Source organism: Colias croceus, chromosome 5 (genome assembly GCF_905220415.1).
Source record: "Colias croceus chromosome 5, ilColCroc2.1".
NCBI classification, from domain to species: Eukaryota; Metazoa; Arthropoda; class Insecta; order Lepidoptera; family Pieridae; genus Colias; species Colias croceus.
The window spans coordinates 9,006,971-9,032,104 of NC_059541.1; the positions used below are offsets into that span (position 1 = coordinate 9,006,971).

A 25,134-nucleotide genomic window follows, 5' to 3' on the forward strand; every position below is an offset into this window, starting at 1 on the left:
TAATACATAATAACAGAAGAAATGAATCGTCTGCAATTAGACTTGGATCGCATTCCTGTGTGGCTATTTTCACGCATGTATAAAATCATGCACTAATAACAATAATTATAGCCTTTTAATTTAAGAGAAAACTAGACGCAAATAGGATAGAAAATGTATCGTATTATCTATTTCATTCACTTGGTTAGATTCATTTACACAAGCTGTCATGTGACAATACATTTGAAAACTACAAGGTTTTATAAGGCAACAAAGTATTTATCATATTATTTGACCATATATTGTTTGATTATGACCATATTATTATGTGTCGATTATTTGCCAAAATCATAAAACGACTTCGCTAGAATCTGAAAATATATAAACATTATTTGCAAATCATGTCAGTATCTATTGATGCATAATAAAGTTGCGCATCCAGGAAAAGTACTGCATGGTTATTGGAGTGAAAATACAACACGCTACGCGCCGAGTAAAAATATTGCAAAGGGCTAAAGCTAAACTATTCCTTTTGAGCAGACACAATTGCGTGGGTCAGCCAGTTGATAAATCCATTTACTTAACAGAGACATTGAATAAACCTCAGGATAGAGTAAAAGAAAACAAATACGACTATGGCAACAGGGACATGTCGGGACGAATTATAGACGGTAGATCGCGTGCCCCACTTGTCCTGCTTCATTTGTATCTAGTAAATCTATTCAGGGGTCTTATAGGAGTACTTATTCCACTGTGGGAAAGAGACGGAGCTAGACGGGACAGCTAACGCTGTCACTTTTCCACATTGGCAATAGTACTGCTTGAAGAGCCCTTTTAACCGCCCAGACTCATTCTCATAGAATAAAACTGCTGAAAATGAGAAAATGGAGAACAAATAATTTTGGTTAATGGAAGTGAAGAGTAATCAAAATGACTATTTTTCAAGTTTATGTATTGTGTTTTAGAAGTTAGGTTATAACTTAATTAAATTGTTGTTTGTATCATTTACTTCTCCTGTACGCATAAAATATATTGTAGTTTTGAAGAATGAAAAAAAAAATAATATACTCTTCGGTACTCAGATATGATTTGTATGTTATCTACAAAAAGTAGTACACTTGTGCGTTGACTTATTATTATGCAACTAGGCACTGTTACTATGGCAACCTCATTGCATAGATAAAATAAAAATTCCATATTCAAAATATGTATTTTCCATTTTATTTTTTGTATTTTCCTCAAATTACGTATAGACATTATTTAAATTAAGTTGAAAATTAGTTAAGCGATTTTATAAATCCACGGTTGAATGATAGGATCAAATAATGTACTAGGTCATTGTTTTGTCCACCATCGACCTTGCAAAAGGATGCAATGCATCGATATCCATTAGCTACAGCTGACTCTAACAACGTAATCGGAGTAGATTATTAAAATATATTCGAAAACCTGCCCATCAAAGATCTATGAAGTGAGCTGTGAGATGTAATGATAATAATTTAATTATTTCATTTAGTTATGTTAGTATTATTTTCCTTTTCCACTTGTACGACGTAAATTAATATTAAGCAATACATTGCAAAACAAAAGGAAGAAACAACGCAAAATTTTACGATACCGAAGAAATCATGAATATACACTACAACTTATAAGTAAATTTTACGGTAGTCGGTATTCGGGTTGATTTCTATTTTTCAGTAACACGACTGATTGTACACGAATGAGATCGTGACACACATGATATCGGAATCACATTAATGATTGCGTTTCTATTGGCTAAGCCTCGTAAAACAAATTCATTGTTTGGTGTAGAATTACAACTTTGTTATACATTGGATATTAGATGGAGGAAACAGACCGACAGACAGAGGAATAAAAGATTAGGCAATTGTTATTGTAACTAATGCATTACTCTTAGAAATTAAAACGTATTTTGTGCATTTTAGTAATTCTGACATTTTAGTGTGTGTTCTACTTTTATTAATTACACTGGATTGTTAGAATAATAAGAATTAGAAATGCCAAATTCCAACTATCTAAGACGGTTGTTGTTGATTGTTGATAATAATAATGTGAGCAAAACCCTTTTATTTACTGTGAACTTCATTAACGAATCGATATACATTTAACCGATAAAATAAACCGGTGTTCCCAGGCAGGTACCCACCGGCGAGAACGGGACTGTGTAGGAGTGACCGGTGGACAAATGCGCGATCAATCAAGTCATTTGTTAGTTGTTACTTATACAAATTGATTCTGGAAGGTTATGTGTCATACTGGAACTTGTAGGTCAGCACCGGTTTATGTAACCCTTATCTGGAACCTTTTAATTTGAATAATGGAAGCGTAAGTAAACTCGCTCTATCATCTTAAAGTTTATAAATAACACTTAACACACTGTAGAAAACGTGTAATCTTTATATGATTCTGTATTTTTAACTAATAATTAACGACTTAGTTTCATATACATAACATAACTATATTATGTAGATAAGAATGTAATTGTTTACAGGTGCAACATGTGTACTTACACATGAGCTTGTCAAAATATTTCACCCAATTCAAGTTAAATGAGTTTAATCGTGACGTCAGTGTACGTATTTAATTATAATGATATACTTTTTTCGTAATACGATTTTTTTATTAACAAAAAATTTAAAAAAGATACTATTTTCACCGATTATGAGCCTAAATTAGTAATTTACGGATCAACTTGCTATCAAAACGGGTTTCTAAGACAAGACTACTTTAAATAATCATTAAATTTAATATGGCATCTATAGATACAATTTTTTCGAATTATTTCTTCACATTACTTTGGTACTTACTTACTGGAGTGGCGCAGGGACCCAAAGTGACATTACTTTGGTACCTAAATAAAATGCATGTACAATGTACATATGATTTTTTAATACGAGAATTTACTTGTATTTAGAGCATTGGAAATTTTTATATTATTTAGTAATAATATTTGCAATCAATCAATACCCAAACTAATATTATAGTATTTAGGTTATATAAAATATATTTATATACTATCTTAATATATATAAATCTCGTGTCACAATGTTTGTCCTCAATGGACTCCTAAACCACTTAACCGATTATAATAAAATTCGCACACCATGTGCAGTTCGATCCAACTTGAGAGATAGGATAGTTTAAATCTCAAATCGTTTTAGAGAAAGCGGGCGAAGCCGCGGGCGGTAAGCTAGTAGTATACTAAATTTATATACCTATCGCAAAAACATCATTCACTATTCGTGATCAACTGGCATTTACAAAGAGAAACCACGTGAAACCACCACACTAAGAGCCGCATGCAACCAGAGGTTGTATAAATTATATCCACATTATACTAGTTTTAATGTCAGTCTACCTGTACCTCTGCCACTTCCTCTTCTAAAGATTTTTTTTTTAATTCGGATAGGTAGACATTTGACCACAGTCCCACCTGATGGGAAGAGGTGACGCGGTCTATGGTGGTAAATCATGTGCATGTCTACCTAGAAAATGCCTATTTATTCGCCTCTTGAAGGAACCTGCATTGTAGTTCTCTGGAAAGACAGATGCTGGCAGGGAGATACTCCAGTTAAAACCATTTTATTGATCATGAATCATGATGCGGGCAGCCATGCGTGCCAAGCACTGGCATTTGGAGTCTGTCGATTTCTAGTACAATCGATTCCGGGAAATCGATTTTCATATTAGCCGAGTGTTGTTACGATTTAATCAACGGTGAGAAATGAAGTTTCACTTGATTTACTTTATTTTCTATGGTAATATCATACCAGTTGCGTTGTTGATTGCGAATATATGCCATGTATCGTGTGATTGTGTGATTAAATTTTTTATGGAATATTCGTTCCCCATGCAATTTGTTATAATGTGTTGTAAAAAATAGACGAATCGAATGAGGAATAGTTTATTCATTAAAATATCTAATTCTAATTATACTTCCAACCGATAAATTATAATACGATAGTACATAATATTACAATTTATATACTTATTCAGACCTATCAGTGAAGGACAATTTTAATAAATATTATTATACTCTTACCTTGTTTTTAAATCATGGAAAAAATAAAGTAATTAAAATAAGTGGAGCAAATATTTCTTATGTTATCAATAATTCAAGGATTTCCCAATATGGAAATTTTAAGCATTTAATTTTTATAATATTGGTGAATTATATCAGGTGTTTATATTATCGTCAATGATAATTTCATATGTACAAAGTCTATTAAAAGAAATCGTGTTACACTTAGATCGTATTGTCTGCAATGAAAGATATAGTTAATCATTTTTTTTAAGAATATCTTCTTGATAATTAATTTAAAAATAGATCTTTCGATAAAACAACGCTTATGCAACGTTAATGCTTATTAAATATGTATTAAAGGAAATAATTTAGCGATAAGTAATTCAATTAAAAGCCTTTTATAGACTTTTACCTTTTTTATTTATACGATATTTGTATTTGAAAGATTTTCTGTATTCAAAAAATTACAATTCATAAATGTTCGCAAGCAATTCGACAAATTATCATGTCATACTATTTACAAAACAGCTCAAGACAAATAATAATTAATTGCAAATTTTATCTGATAACGCTGATAAGGAGGAAAAACCTAATAAACACCGGAAGTTTATTGTTGTCATTGTCAAGAAATAAAATTAATATTACTATCTTCCAGTACCTACCTGTTACAGTATTATAATTTTCCCATTAAAAAAAACAACAAATTACTTAAACAATCCAATTGGTATAAGAGCATTAAAATGCACTGTTTATTCAACTACACCAAATGCAATTTCGTTTTGTAAAGTACAATAGTTCTATACTGACTTCGGACCAAAATAAGGGCTCTAGGAACAACAAGAAAAATAAAATTATTAGTTTCATAGTCACTAATACAACGTTTAATAAAAAAAAAATATTGGTTCGATAAAAGTATACCTAGTTAATATTTCTTATTTTTTTACTCTCAATTTGGAAAACTTTCTTTCTTGAACCATTCATGACATCTAAAGGGATTTCTCTTAAAGGGATCATGTAACTTAATTGTTTAAAAAATATATTATAATAAGATTTTAAAAATACTTCAGCAAATCGTTTTACATAATTAATGTATAGATGCAACGTTAGAAGACCTAACATGAATGTTAGCTAAACTTGTACGGTTTCCCTCATTCCTACATAATATGAGTTCTTAAAAGAGGTTACAAATTAGCATATCATCTATCTTAGCAACTACCTCAATTTTTAAACGGTACGGTACGGTAACGTACGGTAACGTCCTAAACGGTACGCAAATCGTGTAAATACGGCAACGAGCCAAGGCAATCAAATTCTAATATAAACAGTAATAATCTGACCCGTATTTTATAAGAAATGAATGCTGAGAATTAACCTTTTGAACGCTATATTTAGAATTTTCTTCCACGATTGAAATAAAGGTTATTATAAGAATCGGACTCGAAATAGACATTGATTAAAAATATTTATTTGTTATCAACGTAACATTTCTTGAAATAGGCTGCTGAAACCTTACCATCTTATTCCATTTCTCCGCTATGAAATACACTATAAAAATATTTCAGGCGAAGTTACCTTGGCGAGTAATGTGTTCGTTGCGCATTTTAAATCGAATTTATATGAAAATTTTTATGGAAACGTATCGAAGCGATCACAAGGCTATGGTGATAACGCACACGTGGTATGCAACTAATTCATACGACGTTGTTGTGTTGCGTAAGTGGAACTGTTTTACAATTAGATACGAATGAAATTTACTTACCTGTGATATAAGTGCAAGATTGGATTATATTTTTTTATAAAATAGAATTAGGATAATGTTTATAAAATTTGGTAGTATTTATGTGTACACATCTACTCTATTTTTGCATCTAAACTAAGGACTAAGGAGGTTTGAGAGTTAATAAAATTATGAAATTGATTTAGTGGTAGTATGGTCAGTTCATAAGTGTCGTCTTCAGGAGAATTGAACAGAACATGGTCAAAAACCTATACATTTGTATTAATAATGATTATTTTCTCGACCTAATTAAAAATTGAGTTAAGAATGATAATTTATTACTGCTCCTCTTTCTCGTTTGTTGTGTTCTTGATGTAGATATTATCATCTTTCGACTTCACGGCTAATAGAAATGAATATCCTACTAGATTTTTATTGAAGTTATTCGCTCATTAGACCCGAATATTAGAATTTGATTTAGACGCACCACATAATTTATCAAATCACATTTTACGTCTGTCTCACAAGTTACCATAGATAATAATTAATTACAATTGCATACCTGTTTAGAATCCTACAATGTATTAATATAATTAACAGACCGGTTGTTACCAGGCGAGTTACGAACGGGATTTCTAGATATGATAATACATGTGGCGAGAAACGCAATCAATAGAAAGTAGTTTTACCAAAAACATTTAAAGGTGATCGACGCAATATAAATCTTATGATGTTTCAATAACATTTGTATGCAATTTCTAATATTAATACAACTTAATACATATATTAGAAACTGATAATTTTGACTGTCAGACGCATTTTGAATATAAATGCTAAAAAATTACATTTACACAACACTTTTGACTAATATTTTGAAATTTTGATGGAGAATTCCTAACATTTTATTACTTACATCTGAATATCTTGCAATGCATTCATAGTTCTCACGTATTATTTTCAGAATTTGTATAACACACAAGTACTATGAAATAATGGCCGTGGGATACACTCGTATTCATGAGAATATTTTGTTTAAAAAAACAAATTAAAATTAGCGGTCAAAAAACTTGCAGGTCATCTGGACCAAGATAACAGTTATCCAATTACAATTTTTAAGAGAATGTACTAATTGCATTGATAAGACAACATTAAAAATATGATAAAAGTTTAACAATGACCGGCCGAATTAAAAATACCGAACACGGTCGAGATTTCCTTTCATACTTAAGCACCGAGAATAATTACTCACATAAAATTATAATGAAAGTATGCTAACAGAATTTATTTCACGAAAAATTAATGCTATTTACTTACTCTTAGATAAAGATAGCCCGATTTATATGATGATGATGATGATGATGAGATAAAGATAAAATATAGAAAAATGCATCTAATTATGTATAACTATATGTACTTCAAAACATAAAACCTAAGAATCATGAACTAACTAGTTATTATAGTTAGTCGTTTATGTAAATTTCGGAGAATGTCTTTTAAAAAAGGCTCAATTGGGAAAAATAATATACTAATCTACATACGTCATTTTGATACTCAATTATTTAGCCATGAATTAAGGGGCCTTGATACGAAATTCATGTTTCTAAATCATGTTTTTTTCAAAGAAATCATCATATTTAAAATCCTAAAAAAATATATAGTACAGATAAACGTTTGATCTAGTGGAATTTTTGGATAGAAACACAATATTAAACATTTAACTCGATAAAAAAAAAATCAGAAGTTGCATCGATTTTGAAAGCAGATACAGTTTTATGCGAATTAGGGAAACGCTATTTTTATGAAAATTTTACATTTCATTTACTAATCAGGTTTTACAGAAGAATTTTTGGATAGATATATAATTTAGCCCTTATTTTTTTTATATAAAATATAATACGTAAATTACGACTCGCGCGCACCACGCCAGTGCCACCAAAGTCCAACCGGACGTCATCGAGGGAGGACCTGTGCTAGTTTTGCTCCCGACCACGTTGTAGTCGCCGCTCGTTTTAATTAGAACCGAGCGGCAAGTACAACGGCGAGCACGCCACAATATAAATAAATCAGTAGTTTAATTTTATTAAATTTATTTTACCTATTGTTGGTGTAAATAAATTAACTTCTTAATCTATACTGTTAAACGAGCAATATTTGCATATTTATATATGTATATTTGTTTGTAAATTTGTTTGTAAATACAGTGTGGAAATTTTCGATGTGCCCTGGGTGAAAGTACTAGAAATACTGGAGATAGCAAATTTTGCTGAAAGGAAACATTCCTTTATTTTTAAAAAGAAATAGACCTGCATTCAAAGATTTTCAAAAATTCATTTTCTTCGGCCGGGAATCGAAAGAACTAAAAATGTAAAAAAATAAAATTTTCTATTTTATTCTTCAAATCAACACAAGTTTCATATTACAATTATTTGTAACTAGCTTCCGCCCGCGACTCTGTCCGCGCGGATGTCGGTCTTTGCGTGGATGGTTTATTTCTCCATTTTGAGTAACTCGGACAATGACATCTTATAAATATCTATTGGACCCAAATACGGCTAGGTCTATAATAATACGCAACGTGTGTTCGCGGTACCTACTACAGAACAATTTTTTTTCTACGTATTATTCCAGGATCAAAAGTATCCTATTTTACGCCCAGGATAATAATGTATAATTATACCAAGTTTCATCGAAATCGAACCGGTAGTTTTCACGTGATGTCTTCATTGTCTTCACATACAGACAGACAGACAGACAGACAAAATTTTTTTTAATCACATATTTGGGTTTGGTATCGATCCAGTAACACCCCCTGCTAGTAATTTTTTTCAATATTTTCAATGTACAGAATTGACCCTTCTACAGATTTATTATATGTATAGATTTAAAATTATGTTTTAAAAATTACCTTGCCTGAGACCCTCTTTTTTATGGGTTGTTGAATAGGAATAGCGGCAAAGTTTTGAAGTACTAGTCTGTAGGAAGACTATTATGATGTTGGTTGATCTGTATGAGTATGACAAATATTATTTTTATGAAACAACAATCCAAGATGGCGCCGACGAAAATTTGACTTTTTTTCGTGATGGGTGTCATTTTCATGGTTTTTGGGGTAGCTATTAACGAATATGAGGTCAAAACTAAAATCCAAGATGGCGCCGACGAAAAATTTGACTTATTTTCGTGATGGGTGTCATTTTCATGGTTTTTGGGGTAGCTATTAACGAATATGAGGACAAAACTAAAATCCAAGATGGCGCCGACGAAAAATTTGACTTATTTTCGTGATGGGTGTTATTTTCATGGTTTTTGGGGTAGCTATTAACGAATATGAGGTCAAAACTATAATCCAAGATGGCGCCGACGAAAATTTTACATCTTTTCGTCATGGGTGTCATTTTCATGGTTTTTGGGGTAGCTATTAACCAATATGAGGTCAAAACTAAAATCCAAAATGGCGCCGACGAAAAATATGACTTATTTTCGTGATGGGTGTCATTTTCATGGTTTTTGGGGTAGCTATTAACGAATATGAGGTCAAAACTATAATCCAAGAGGGCGCCGACGAAAATTTTACATCTTTTCGTCATGGGTGTCATTTTCATGGTTTTTGGGGTAGCTATTAGCGAATATGAGGTGAAAACTATAATCCAAGATGGCGCGGACGAAAACTTTACATCTTTTCGTCACGGGTGTCATTTTCATTGTTTTTGGGGTAGCTATTAACCAAAATGAGGTAAAAACTAAAATCCAAGATGGCGCCGACAAAAATTTTACATCTTTTCGTCACGGGTGTCATTTTCATGGTTTTTGGTGTAGCTATTAACCAATATGAGGTCAAAACTAGAATCCAAGATGGTGCTGACGGACATTTTATATGTTTTCGGCATGGGTGTCATTTTCAAGGTTTCTGAGACAGCTATTAACAAATCCCCAATGTAACCGTCGATAATTTGGTATATTTTTCTTACAACCGTTTACATATTTTTCGAGCAGAATTCAAATTCTGTGGAACTGTACACAGATAATAGCCTTTTGAAGTGAAACTTCTTTAGACGCATTGAGAGTAAAAATTTCAAGAACGCGTCATGGTAATACTGCAACTGTCATGTTATGGAGCAAGGCGGTGATTTTGGTATCTATAAATCTCGCCAAAGAAGTTTCACTTCTGACACGTTATCTCGGCACACACGCTCTTTATTATTTTATTCTCTTCGTTTTAATGTTTTAGATGAACTTTATTTTAAAAAAAGTTAAGCGAATATATTTGTTAGAATATTAACATGATTGCCACAGAGTTACGTTTTATATATGTTACAGGAAATGTATGTAATCCGTCATTGTATACAATTCCTAGGAAATGTATGCAATTCCTAAAATTGTAAGGAAATGTGTGAAATAAATTATTTTATACACATTTCCTAGGAAATCTATACAATTCCTAAATAGCTATCGGAAATGTAAAACATTTAAGATATTGATATGTCGCAGGCAAGGGTTGGACTAAAGCAAAGGGGGCGCAGGACTTAAAAAATTTTGATGGAGTTGGTATCATTATAACACCTATTTATTATTGTTTTATCGTAAAGATTACGCTTATATAAGCATGTTTTATAGGAACAACTTTTCTCTAAAATCAAAAATAGCCGAGATATTCGCCCTCAAAGTTAGGTTAGGTTAGCCGTTAGGTTAGGTTAGGTTAGGTTTGTTAAAAAAAAACTACACAGACATAGGAGCCCCGCTTCGCGGGGCTCCGTCAACGAAGATCGAACGATCGAAGATAATAATATGAACATAATATTATTACAATTTTACGGTATGACTGTTACCCGATTGTATCAATAAGAGCTATAATAAAAAAAATAACAACGTGTTTTATTACAGAAAGCATTTACTTTACACATTCGTATTAGGAAATACGATATAGGAATTGTATACAATTCCTAGGAAGATTATACATTTCCTAGGATATGCATGCATTAAATAGTTTTTTAAACAATATTTTATACATTTCCTAAATGGTATCGGAATTGTACACATTTCCTAGGAATTGTATACAATTCCTTGATTTCATACATTTCCGGTAACATATATATTACATTACTAAATATGCATTTCAATGTTCTTTAAAATTGTTTTTAAGACTGTCTACAAAACTGTAGTTGTAAACGTTTTTGTTATTTTATTTATGTTTACTTTAAAGGAGTAAGAAAAATATACCTAATTATCCACGGTAACATTGGGGATTTGTAAAAAGCTGTCTCAAAAACCTTGAAAATGACACTCATGCCGTAAAGATGTAAAATTTTCGTCGACACCATCTTGAATTTTAGTTTTGACCTCACATTGGTAAATAGCTACCCCAAAAACCATGAAAAAGACACTCATCACGAAAAGATGTCGAATTTTCCTCAGCGCCATCTTGGATTTTGATTTTGACCTCATATTGGTTAATATCTAGCCCAAAAACCATGAAAATGACACCCGTGACGAAATGATGTCAAATTTTCGTCGGCGCCACTTTGGATTTTAGATTTGACCTCATATTTATTAATAGCTACTCCAACTCTTTGAAAATGACACCCATGACGAAAACATTTAAAATTTTCGTCGGCGCCATTTTGGATTTTAGTTTTGACTTCATATTGGTTAATCGCTACACCAAAAACCACCCACATTTGCTACTTAGGAAAAGTTCAGATTTAAAGATATCATAGGTAATGTGACGATTATAATTTGAAATTTCATTCCGACCGTTTCTCGGAATAACAAACATTTTCTAAGAAGGGTTTAATATATTACCGGTAACATAATATTATGATGTATGATAATAATTAATAATTCATAAAAAAGTATTTTATACATTTCTTAATAAGCTTCGATATTGTATACAATAATACAATTCATTAATTGATTATTATTCAAATTGTTGTAAAATAGTCACACTTTTTTAAGTTGGTTGAATACACTAACATACTTATCAGGATCGTACCTACTAATAAAAAAGACAAAATGAATTTTTAAAGTTCCCAGTAATCTTCTAGAATCAATTTCAATAAAAATAATATAATATCAAGTTTGAAGATGGTCTATAAAATGGAATGTGCTATGTTTACGTGAGCGTGATGTTCCCGCGCACCACGTTGCGACGTTATTAGATACCTAAATTTGAGTAACGCAGATATTATATGTACTAGATTTCCGCCCGCGGCTTCGCCCGCGTTTGTAAAGGAAAACCGGCACAGTTCCCGTTCCCGTGGGAATTCCGGGATAAAAACTATGCTATGTGTTAATCCAAGTTACCCTCTATATGTGTGCTAAATTTCATTGTAATCGGTTCAGTAGTTTTTACGTGAAAGAGTAACAAACATATAAAAAGAAAGAGTAACATACATCCATACAAACTTTCGCATTTATAATATTAGTAGGATTAAGATATTAAGATATACATATATTAAGATGTGACAACGTCCTTAAACATGTTTGCGGTGCAAGACTTCAATTTACAAAATTCAATTATTATTTTGCCTTTTTTATTTGTTTTACTTTTAATTATTATTACCAATATTTTCAGAAGAAAATAAATTATTGATGTATCCAGAACGAGAGTTTCATTTTAAACTTTAAATGTATTTATAAAATTAAAGACCAATAAACCAGAAGCGTTCTTTATGTTTAGATGATGTTGATGCTACAATAAGAAACGAGAAATTAACAATAAATTATCTTTTATATTGTTCTATCGATTTGAATAATAAAATAAAATTTGAAAAAGGAATGTTTCCTTTCAGAAAAATTTGCTATCCCTAGTATTTCAAGTACTTTCCTTTCAGGGCACATCGAAAATTTCCACACTGTATATATACAAACAAATATATAAATATGCAAATATTGCTCGTTTAATGGTATAGGATAAATAGTAAATTTATTTATCAACAACATTCCTACGATAGCAAATAAAATCGAACTACTGATTTATTTATACTGTGGCGTGCTCGCCCGTCTCCATAGGTCACCGGAGTTCATGTCGCGCCGGCTCCTGCGGAACGCGGGCGCGAGCCGTCTCAGCGCCTAAAATGCCTAAACTTTCAAAATCATGGGCTCTTAAGTATCGCACGGCCATGCAATTTAAGCCAGGCTGGACTGTTATCACTTACGTTTATTTTAATTAAATGTACCGATAGCAATGCAAGTATATTCTAGATAATTTTTTCGATAGTGTACCTAATGATAATTCGCTATGCGTATTCTTTGTTATAAAATAATGATAAATATTGAAACTGAAATAAACCAGAGATGTAAATAAATTGACTACGAAATATCTATATGGCGAAGATGTCCAAAATTGTTGATAGAAATTGCTTGAAACTTTAGGGTGAAGAATGTTGAATTTAATCTTTAAATTCCTTCAAGAATATGAATTAGTGGTTCAAACATTTTATCACTTTAGCTTCGGAAGGAATTAGGTACCATGATATTGAGATAAACCATGAAGAACGAAACAAGATAGGTTGGACGTAGCAAAACTTGACACACAGGAAGGAAAAGTGATTCAAATTCTTATGGGAAAAGGATATCGCGATAGTGTGATAGGTATGTCCGTAGGCGAAAAGCTACTATCGTTTCAATAAGTATTTTATTACCTTTTAAATCAAATGACGCAGGTATATAAATTACTTGAGCGATTTTAGAATTATTATTCCTTTACATAAAATGTCCATAGGAGGAAAACTTGCTAGAACACTGAACAAGAGAGCTCAGTTGAAATCGTTATATTTTATCTATCATATATATTTTAGAATTATTGATAGGTACATTTGCCTATCTGTGACACACAAACGAGGTGGGGCACTGTTTTACATATGATGACCTTCAATTTGTGCAAAATATCTTAATTTTACTTTATCCAAAAGTCAGAGGTCGCATTATCAGAGGTCAAATTGTGGACACGGAGAAAATACCTCAATAACAGTTATGTAACTGCGTGCTGATAAGGTAGGTACGATTTGTTAAGATTTCTCATTGTTTTTAAGGTATAGAACGAATAGCGACGTAGTTAGTTTGATAAAGTTCAAAATTTAAACGTACAGTTTATTGATTAGTTTAAATAGAGATTTTATGTTTTATTCGTTAGCTATTTTTTATATAAATGCATTATAGATAAATTATACATGAATATGCAGTGGACATGCATCAGCATTCAATTTAGGTACATATTTTATTTTAAAAATTAAATCAATAAAAAATAGGACACGCATCCATCTAACGCATTGTGTAAACACAATATTTATCTAACAAAGATGTATTTCAAAGCAAGTGAATATGAATGGGTCAGAGGACTCAAAGGATAAAGGCATCCATTTTATAGATTGTAGAAAATCTTCCACTACTTACAATGATTTCAAAAAGACTCAAAGTAAAGTGTAAAGAACGGAAATTGAATATGTTAAAAATAGAAACAGTTATCTAATGTGAATGAAAGATATTCTTAATGTAGAGCAATGAAATACTTTATTATATAAGTAATAATATCGTTTCTGTAAATTTTGTTTTTGTGTGCAATAAAGTGTTTTCTATTCTATTCTATTCTACTTTTACTTATTAGACAGAATAGACGAAAATGGTCGGATTTTCATGTATAAAACCAAATAATATAAATAAAACATGACGTTCTGAAACGTATAAGAACAAAAGGTAAATAAATAACAAATCGAACTGCAAATGGCACATTATTTATATCTACTTCTATTACATAATACCACACGGCGTGAAAACATTACAAAACAGTATGAAATTCCATCACAGAATTTCAATTTGTACAAACAACTACTCTGCGGTTAAATGCTAGAAATAGATGCATTCGACTGAACAATTTTTCAATTACCTTAAATTGCCTTTAGTTACATTAGCTAAAGTAGCAGTTTCTTAATGGAAACACTCATTTACTGAGTAATCAATTCCTAATAAACAAATGAATTATCGTGTTAGGTAATTTATCTTATTCTTTAGCGTTAAAGTTGTTACGATTCGACATTACTTTTTTCTTAATTATTATTTACAGAAATTTTAAGGGAAGAAATAACTAATACCTTATAGTTGGCTGTAACGCAATGCATAACAAAAGCAATAGAACCGCTATTGTCAACCTTTGTTTATATTAATGAACGGTACAGCGTGACGCTGACGCTACTAACAGTTAGTATAACCTAAACAGGTATGCACCATTAAGCATGCCGAGAAAAATGTGCCGCTAGACGGTGCTAATGAAGAATGACAATTGTTAGTCAGCTTGACTCTCTAAATTCGTGGTGCGACCGCGCAAGGTGAGAGGAATGCAAACTAGCGCCGTTCCCGCGCCTTTCACGTGAAACGAAACGAGAGACAGGGTTGCAATGCTCAAAAAGAAACTCGCTCCGGTTACATTATTCATTAGCCGTTTAATTTCTAGATGCGATTTGATAATCAAATCAAAATTATGTTTTAAAAGGCAATTAATCTTCTAATTAAGGTCGGAATCTTGGTCAATTTAATCGTTAATCTTTTATAAATGTCAAAGCTTTAAGGTTTCGTGTGTTATGGGGAATGTGTCTAATATGTGGCCCTTCAGTTTGGCTCTGCGCTGCGGTACGTCCTTGATTTTATTACCCTGGGAAATCTGTGCCTTTACTTTGATAAAGGTCGGTTCGTGATCATTCCATTTCCACGGTAGGTTCCACTTTTTGACAAATCTCAATTCTCGGTCTTGTTTTTACGGCAATTATAATGTACAGTTAAGTTCCAGTTACATATTTTCATATTTTATATATTATAACTTTCGCTAAGAATTTAACATTGCAGATAATTTAAAGAGAAAAGTTTAAAATCTCTTTAGTTAATTTTATTTCAATGTATCGTGAGTGGAAGTAAAAGGCCCATATCATGCCAAAACAGTTTTAATTGTCAAATGTCAGTATAAAGTGACACTGACAAGATAATCGTGTTGCCAGTTGCCACTTAAAGCGGCGCTGAAAAAAAAATCCCGGATTCCGTTATCGCATGTGCAGATATGTGGAGTTATCGTTAAATGAATAAATATTAATAAATACGGGACCGAGCGGCAACAATGTGGTTTCAGTGCACTTGTGTCAACATCTTGTTTTTGAAGCGATACCATTCGATACATCGTGAATGACGCAACCAACTGGTACATATTTACGTAATATGCCCATTGTTCGATATAACAAACAAAATCGTGATACATAATATATATCTCGATTTTTAACTAATTAGGTTCGGTTGCGTTGCTCATAGGTGAAAAATCGGCACTAATGAGCTGATTGCGACAATAGTGCTAAAACTTTCTTAGGAGAAAACCCATAAATCCTTGAAGTTATATAACGCTGATTTAACTGGAAGGTAACATAAGTATAACTATTGCAGTACTAATATTATTATCAATATTTATTGCTGCAAATTAGCGAAGGAATTAATTCAATTATAAAACACTACTTATTTACGTAACATAATATAAAAAATATTTTTAGTTTCAAAACCATTTGCAGGAGTAAAATGGCACAGTAAGTAATATGTATGTATATGTTACAGTCAAAACCCTGAACCAGTCAATAACGTTATTGACCGGTAAAATCAGTTAATAAGGATATTGACTAAGGGCGTCGGTTAATATCCTTATTAACTGATTTTATCTGATTAAACCAGTTAATAACGTTATTGACTAAGGGCATCGGTCAATATCCTTATTAACTGATTTTAAGTCGAGACATCTAGTCAATATAGGTTTTAACCGACGTGCCCAGTCAAAACTCATAAAAAGTTAAGGACGTTAGTGAAATTAAACTAGAAAATCATTTAAAAAGGTTCATAAAACTTTTTTAACTTTTTTATATTTAAGACTTTTATGTTTTATTAATTAATTCGGGGTATTGTTTGTAAACTGCAACCGCGCGAGAATACGTGCCCCAAAATATTTTTGAAGATGGCAATTGTGTTTTAATAACAACTAGGTTTCCGCCCGCAGCTTCGCCCGCGCAGTCAAAGAAAAACCGCATAGTTCCCGTTCCCGTGGGATTTCCGGGATTGCGTTAGTTTCTGATTTGACGGAGTGACCTGCAGGTGTACTTCGAAGACTGCTACTGGATCTAATAGACGAGTAGAGCTAGGAATGCCGAGTTTGGACTCGTTTTGTTAGTTATGTCGAGACCTTACCTCCGGACTTGATGGAGTGACCTGCAGGTGTACTTCGAAGACTGCTACTGGAACTATTATACGAGTAGAGCTAGGTGTGCCGAGTTTGGGCTCGTTTTGTTAGTTATGTTGAGACCTTACCTCCAGACTTGATGGAGTGACCTGCAGGTGTACTTCGAAGACTGCTACTAGAACTAATAGACGAGTAGAGCTAGGTGTGCCGAGTTTGGGCTCGTTTTGTTAGTTATGTCGAGACCTTACCTCCGGACTTGATGGAATGACCAGCAGGTGTACTTCGAAGACTGCTACTGGAACTATTATACGAGTAGAGCTAGGTGTGCCGAGTTTGGGCTCGTTTTGTTAGTTATGTTGAGACCTTACCTCCAGACTTGATGGAGTGACCTGCAGGTGTACTTCGAAGACTGCTACTGGAACTAATAGACGAGTAGAGCTAGGTGTGCCGAGTTTGGGCTTGTTTTGTTAGTTACGTTGAGACCTTACCTCCTGACTTGATGGAGTGACCTGCAGGTGTACTACTCGTCTATTAGTTCCAGTAGCAGTCTTCGAAGTACACCTGCAGGTCACTCCATCAAGTCCGGAGGTAAGGTCTCAACGTAACTAACAAAACGAGCCCAAACTCGGCACACCTAGCTCTACTCGTATAATAGTTCCAGTAGCAGTCTTCGAAGTACACCTGCTGGTCATTCCATCAAGTCCGGAGGTAAGGTCTCGACATAACTAACAAAACGAGCCCAAACTCGGCACACCTAGCTCTACTCGTCTATTAGTTCTAGTAGCAGTCTTCGAAGTACACCTGCAGGTCACTCCATCAAGTCTGGAGGTAAGGTCTCAACATAACTAACAAAACGAGCCCAAACTCGGCATACCTAGCTCTACTCGTATAATAGTTCCAGTAGCAGTCTTCGAAGTACACCTGCTGGTCATTCCATCAAGTCCGGAGGTAAGGTCTCGACATAACTAACAAAACGAGCCCAAACTCGGCACACCTAGCTCTACTCGTCTATTAGTTCTAGTAGCAGTCTTCGAAGTACACCTGCAGGTCACTCCATCAAGTCTGGAGGTAAGGTCTCAACATAACTAACAAAACGAGCCCAAACTCGGCACACCTAGCTCTACTCGTATAATAGTTCCAGTAGCAGTCTTCGAAGTACACCTGCAGGTCACTCCATCAAGTCCGGAGGTAAGGTCTCGACATAACTAACAAAACGAGTCCAAACTCGGCATTCCTAGCTCTACTCGTCTATTAGATCCAGTAGCAGTCTTCGAAGTACACCTGCAGGTCACTCCGTCAAATCAGAAACTAACGCAATCCCGGAAATCCCACGGGAACGGGAACTATGCGGTTTTTCTTTGACTGCGCGGGCGAAGCTGCGGGCGGAAACCTAGTTGTTATTAAAACACAATTGCCATCTTCAAAAATATTTTGGGGCACGTATTCTCGCGCGGTTGCAGTTTACAAACAATACCCCGAATTAATTAATAAAACATAAAAGTCTTAAATATAAAAAAGTTAAAAAAGTTTTATGAACCTTTTTAAATGATTTTCTAGTTTAATTTCACTAACGTCCTTAACTTTTTATGAGTTTTGACTGGGCACGTCGGTTAAAACCTATATTGACTAGATGTCTCGACTTAAAATCAGTTAATAAGGATATTGACCGACGCCCTTAGTCAATAACGTTATTAACTGGTTTAATCAGATAAAATCAGTTAATAAGGATATTAACCGACGCCCTTAGTCAATATCCTTATTAACTGATTTTACCGGTCAATAACGTTATTGACTGGTTCAGGGTTTTGACTGTAACATATACAAATCCAATTTAATTTAAAACAAAAGTTTGATATATAAAGTTATGAATTGAGAGAAAGAGTAGGCACGTGTAGATAATATTATAGGCATTAATATACTTGCTTCGATCCATGTTACATAATAAACCGATAAAAGTGCGATACGCTGAGCGATATAAACAATTGGTTTTTAATTTATATACTCTATTTACATACAAATTGTATAATGGCTTTCGTAAAAATCTAATTGAAATGTTTAGAAAAAATGTCCTTGCCATAGGTACCGGGGCAAGGTCATTTTGTGTTTTAATATCTATTTGGTAAAGAAAGAAACTTTCAAGTAAAAGAAATTGCCAATTTATAAGTAGGTACTCATTTCGCACGTCAATTGTTTTTTAATCGATAAAAAAATAAGTAGTTAAAACGATATCAAACATAATAAAATTCAGCTTTTTACTGTCATAATATTGTATTTTGTTATTGTTTCCCTCAATTCATTATAAAATAAGTAATTACTTACCAGCGCCTTTTAATTCATAAGGAAACCTTAACAAGAATAATGCCCGCTAATTGGATGTAAAATAATTGAAAGTGTTAAAGAATAAGAAAACACGGCATTACAACCACCGCCCACTTGTAGACATTAAGAACACGTACGTATTTCATGTAAAACAATTTGATTCATATAAAATTTTACACCTACGTATTTTAAAGGGTAAAAGTTCACGAGTTGGGAACTTCACTAACGAGAACCACCGGCAAACGAAAAAGTTCCGTTTTTACATACATATAATTGCAAGTTTATTTAAATAAGGATGAATTTGCTGCTTCTTAATGCGACTGGTGCATTTTACGAAATTTGAAATTTTATATCACATTTTGTAGCATTAAAAGAAAGTTTACATTTGGCGATGTTTTTAAAGGTAACTATAGGAATTTTATCGTTGAAAAGAGAAAATCGACGATTAGTGAATCGAATGAATTCGTTTTAGATATCTACTGTTTCACACATGAGTAATTTGCCGATTTTGTAAACTTTTACACATAATATTTTTGAGCATATTTATATTTAATACTTCGTAATATTATTAGTTATATAAAATGATTGTCCATTTAATTGCAGCGACAATTCGACTTTACCGTGTTATTGCAATAAAGCTACGTATCAGTACCTCAAAGCGGAACTCGAAAAGGAAATTCAATTATCATTACAATGCCGTTATACTGGCAGTATAGAGAATGGTTCGCTTACTCTTAGGGTTACGATAAATGCCATAGACAATATAGAATATAACTATGTACAATATTATAGGCACTAGTATAATATGAGAGCGGAAGAATTCTCGAAGTCCATTATGATTAACGTTTAGTATGATTGCTTTCGAAATACCTAATTTGTTATGTGGCTAGGCTAATGGGAAAAGGATTTATCGTATTAGGTTTAAGGCCGTGTACGCGGTCCGTGCGCTGTTTGGCTCAAATATGTGATTTTTCAAACCAGATTGTCCATCAACCACTTATCTTACAAACATATGAATTACTAATAATTTTAGGAAATTTTATTGTCTATATAGTTAGTTAAGAGTTTTTTTCAATTAATACAGTATTTGTGAATACCATCAAGATAACTGAGCCGATGATTACTTGATTTCGCTTTTAGTGTCAATTTCGAAGCTAAAAATATCTGAAATCGCTGACAGATCTAACACACAATTTTTTTTAACTAACTGCAAAAATCCTTATTAAAATAGTTAGTTAAAAGATTTTTTTATTTTGGACTCCTAACTTACGAAATTAAAATCCGAACAATGTGAATTTTTTTAGAAATTATAGTCGACAAAATGATTATTTTCACCAAGATATTTGACTTAGTTTAATATAATTTTTACATATTGCAATAAAAGAACGTCTTACTTATAAGATAAAATTTAAAAAATCAACTAAGGTACCTCTATTATTTTTCTACAATTTTTTTTAAAGTACTATAAAACACTGCGCGCGACCCGATTAAAATCAGTCGGCAGCGAGCCTTTCCAGAGAGAGGACATGTTGCTCGGCGCTCTCCTGTGGACTTATGCTGTTCATAGTAAAAGGATAGCGCAAGCCGCGATCTATCGTAATAGATCGCGGAGATTTTGACTTGCGTTAAATTGAATAAGCCCTCTTAAGTCTTTTATTGGGTTTATTGAATTGATTCACATTTTAATATCTCTAGATTACGTAAAAATCAAATTAGTGTCAACCCTATACTTTTCTAAGAAGTCTAGACAGAATGATAGCAAAGACGACCGGATGGTTGCGTTTGTATAAAGTTTAATTTACGTTTCATTGTTTTCACAATTCTTACAATTTTTTTATACAAGATATACCTAGATACTCTATATCACCCAGAAAAAAATATTTACCCAAACTTATCTACGCAGAATGTCTGCATCTATTAGAACGTAAGTCAAGATAACCCATCTTGTGAGTTTAACCCATTCTAAATTCGAATGAGAAGACTGGAATTTCCTAGAAAAGCATAACGTCTATGATATCACGATTGAAATCCCCATTGATATATTGTATATTATGTTCTATATGTATAGATCTTTTTTGCACACATGTAACATTGTTAAACTTTATTCTTTTTTTATTTCATAAAAATTTACTTAAGTATAGTTAGTAATGGAATACCAATTTGAAGAAAAAAAATACCGTGATCATTATCAGATATATTTGAACAAATTGGACACCACCAAATATAGTATTTATTTACGCTATACAGTGCCATGTTAATAAATATAATAAATCCACGGGCCTCTTAGTTCAACGTACCAGGTCGACGCACCAGGGTACCGTACGCAACCATAAGAACGCGTAACCTGACCAAATGTGATGTGCTCTGAGCGTACAACACATCTCTTGACGCGCGTATCCCACGTGATTTAGATGGGTAGCCACCGTGACGTCACACATAGCAGAGAACGAGTTACAGGTGCTCCGCAATCACCGTCTCAATGACCCCTTCCCGAAATTTTTGACATAACCAGGTGCGTATTGTGTTATGGTTTTTTGATTTCTTAATAATGCGATGAGAATTGTGATGATAAATAAAAAGACAGATTATCTAAGTACATACCTATTGCAGTTTCGTTTATCCGACTACCTATCCGTTAGAACTTAGAAAGTCGCATTCCCTGTTTCCACTTTCAATCGTCCGTAACCACCTGTTGGATGTTTGTTACCATAGCAACTCTCATGGGAAGATCAAATATTCACATCCAGTTCTACAAGTGCCTAGTTAAAATAAAAGTCGACAACCGGTTATTGACAACCCTAAGTTACCTTTGTAGAATGATCTCTTCAATAAATTATATCGATAATTAATTGCTACAACACTAATGCTCTTTTATTGTTTAAATGCGAGCGTTAAAACATAATAATCTTTCCGGATATAGGTAGGTACCTACCTAGGTATCATATCTTTTCCATATACAGATAATAGGTACATATATTAGACTATTATATAATAAAATGTGTCATACGTTTTAATTACCGGTATCTAACTACCTAGGTATATTTTGGGGAAAGTACCGGTAATTTTATACGTAAAATAAAATCAGGTATCATCAAATAGGTAATTAAATGTCCAATTTTATTTCATTATAATATTACTGATGTGTTTTAAATGTTCATCAAATTAAATTATATTCAGCATTCTCAAGCACGTTACATTGAAAGTAAATATTATTGTTTAATTATTGTTTATGTAATGTACCTATGTACCTACTTTATACAACTAACCATACTTTCAAACATGATTAGTTTTATTAAAAGTTACCTACCAGAAATAGATATCACGATCAAAGTCGGCACGATAAAAAATTAATAATTATTATTATCTGATTATCAGTTAATGTTTAAAACATTTCTGTTGTGACTTTAAATATGATGTCATTTATCAAATGCAGGTAGATGTTTCCACCTGAAATAGGTACCTAATTATAAACGTAATTACTCGAAAACAGGGTCAAACGCGATGTAATCATCGAACAATTAGAGACAATCGCGTTCGTAATGCTATTTTACATTGTTTTGCATCTGAAAATTTCGCTCACGTGTAGTAAATAAAAGATTGCACCTTAGCTAGATAAGATGCGATAACAAGGTCAACTTACCGGGTCGATGTCCGCGTCCCAGACATCCTTTAGGTCGTTGGAGATATCGAAGTAGCTCTCCATGTCGGGGCCAGATTTCTTCTCGGGCCGCCGACTAGCACTTAAACTACCACCCAATCACAAACACAGCTAACTGTCACGTTACGGTCCTTTCTCGAGTGCGAAACTCGGAAAGAATGTAAACTTGCACCGCAACTGGTCGACGGTGAAAATGGTGCACCACTTCACAAGTTCACGTTTCACTGTCGACGCCCATTTGTTTTTTACGGGTGATTATATTTATGAGGATTTCACTTCACGCGAGCTAGGAAGTAAGCGGTGCGCGAGGAACACCTTATCGCGTCGGAGTACAGCTGTCGAGTGCGGCGCGGTGCGGCTCCCCCCCTCTCGCCCGCAGCCTCTCGGCTCTCATTCATACGCCGCGATTGGGGGTAAAAACGGTGACAACTGACATAGTAAACGTAGGACTCGGGAGTCGGGGATGCCCACGTTCTTCGTAATTGGCCAACAAAATATTTGTTTTGCCAACCGGCTGTTGGTGTGAATCGTAGTGTAGTAAAGTGCGTTGTTTTTGGAAGATTCTTTCAATGTTATTTTTAGTTCTATAAAATTTATAAACGCAATTTACATTCGAAATAATTTAGTAATGGAATTTTTCTATTCTTTAAAATTTATATTAATGAATTAAAAATGGATGTGAATAAAACAAAAACTACAATAATTATTAGGAATGTTTTATTTTTAATACATTTTGGTGTTAAATACATTAATGCTTATTAACAAATTTATTGCTTACATCATAACTATATGTTATAAATAAAATAATTGCACTATCATAAAAAATCGACTTTGCCAATTTTGCGAATCTGAATAAATATAGGTCGAGCACCTAGGTACGTTGTTAGCAAAATTAATATTTAAACATTTTCTAAGATCAACAATTTCGCTAAAATTAGTTTAAATCAAATGCGATTAAAATAAATTAATTCACTTTAATTCATTACAACGTTTTATCAAATAACTGATAACGTACCAAGAAGTCATTAAAGGCGCAATTAGATATCGATGAATAATGGATACATGCAAACTTATATCTTGGGGATAAACCTAGTACTTAATCTATAATTTTACACAAAACATAAGTATCTATTTCATTAAAAATATATCCCCGATTTAATATTCTTTGGAAGAATAGGTAGATACGAAAAAATTCAGTTGAAATTCTAATTAATATGAATGCATAGGTATACAGGGTGTAATCGTTAAGTGAGCACAGGCGAACTATTTAATTGCACATATCAAAAAAATTTAAACCGAAATCGAAAGCCCTTTACTCATTAGGTAAAGGGCTTTCGATATCATTTTAAAGTTTTTTTATATCTGCAATAGTTACGGAATAATCGCCTGTGCACACTTAACGATTACACCATGTATATTATTTAAACAGCGTCATATTAGAAGGTTAATTTTTATACGGAATATAATATCATATTATTAGTTATGACGGAAAAAAGACTGAACAAAATAAGAAAAATTCATTTTAAAGTATAAGTTGAGAAAACTTTGATCTTTGAACGGATACCCGCCATAATATTATGATCAATTCTTTCAAATGTCAATACATATTATATGTAGCTATAATTATGTAGAACTAAAAATAATCTGCTAAGTAATATTAGGTTGTATATTCCCCACTTATACGTAAAAATCACAATTCTAACGATCATTGTATTTATTTATCTATCTTTATCGTAATTAAATCATTAATAATAATTGTAAATAGTAATACGCATAATTAATATTCGATTATATCCTAACCATTAAAAAATGTGACAAAGTAAGGCCCTTCGCAGTTCGCACACAAGTCTACTCAAAAATCCGATACCCGACGATTTATAAAACTTGGATTTGTACAAATCCATTGAGGTTCGTACAAGTACATAGTTGATTGGAGACTCAAATCGTCGAGTATCGGAGATTTGAGTAGCCACTAGCCATGTGTACGAAAGGCCTAATAGCACATAATATTAGATACCTACTATCTAATAAACAATTTAAAAACTTGTGACACATGATTTTTAATCGTCTGTGCTAGATTTAAAAAGGTGAATACAATGAAATTCGTTTCAATGCTTTTAAATTGTATTTATATGTAAGAGAGAGTAACTACTGGCCCATTGATTAAAATTGTATTAAAATGTATTAAAAGGATGCAGATGCAATGGCCATTTAAAAAATGA

General features: G+C 32.8%; 1 protein-coding gene across 1 annotated transcript in view; it reads right to left on the reverse strand.

Moving 5' to 3' along the window:
* LOC123692134 (cyclic AMP response element-binding protein A) overlaps positions 1 to 23,244 on the reverse strand; it is a 104,236-nt gene extending 80,992 nt beyond the window's left edge. Inside the window, exon 1 of the mRNA XM_045636789.1 lies at positions 22,895 to 23,244. Within this exon, the coding sequence (XP_045492745.1) occupies positions 22,895 to 22,957 (63 nt within the window). The 5' untranslated portion in view covers positions 22,958 to 23,244. The remainder of the gene's footprint in view (positions 1 to 22,894) is intronic.
* Positions 23,245 to 25,134: the final 1,890 nt, after the last annotated feature.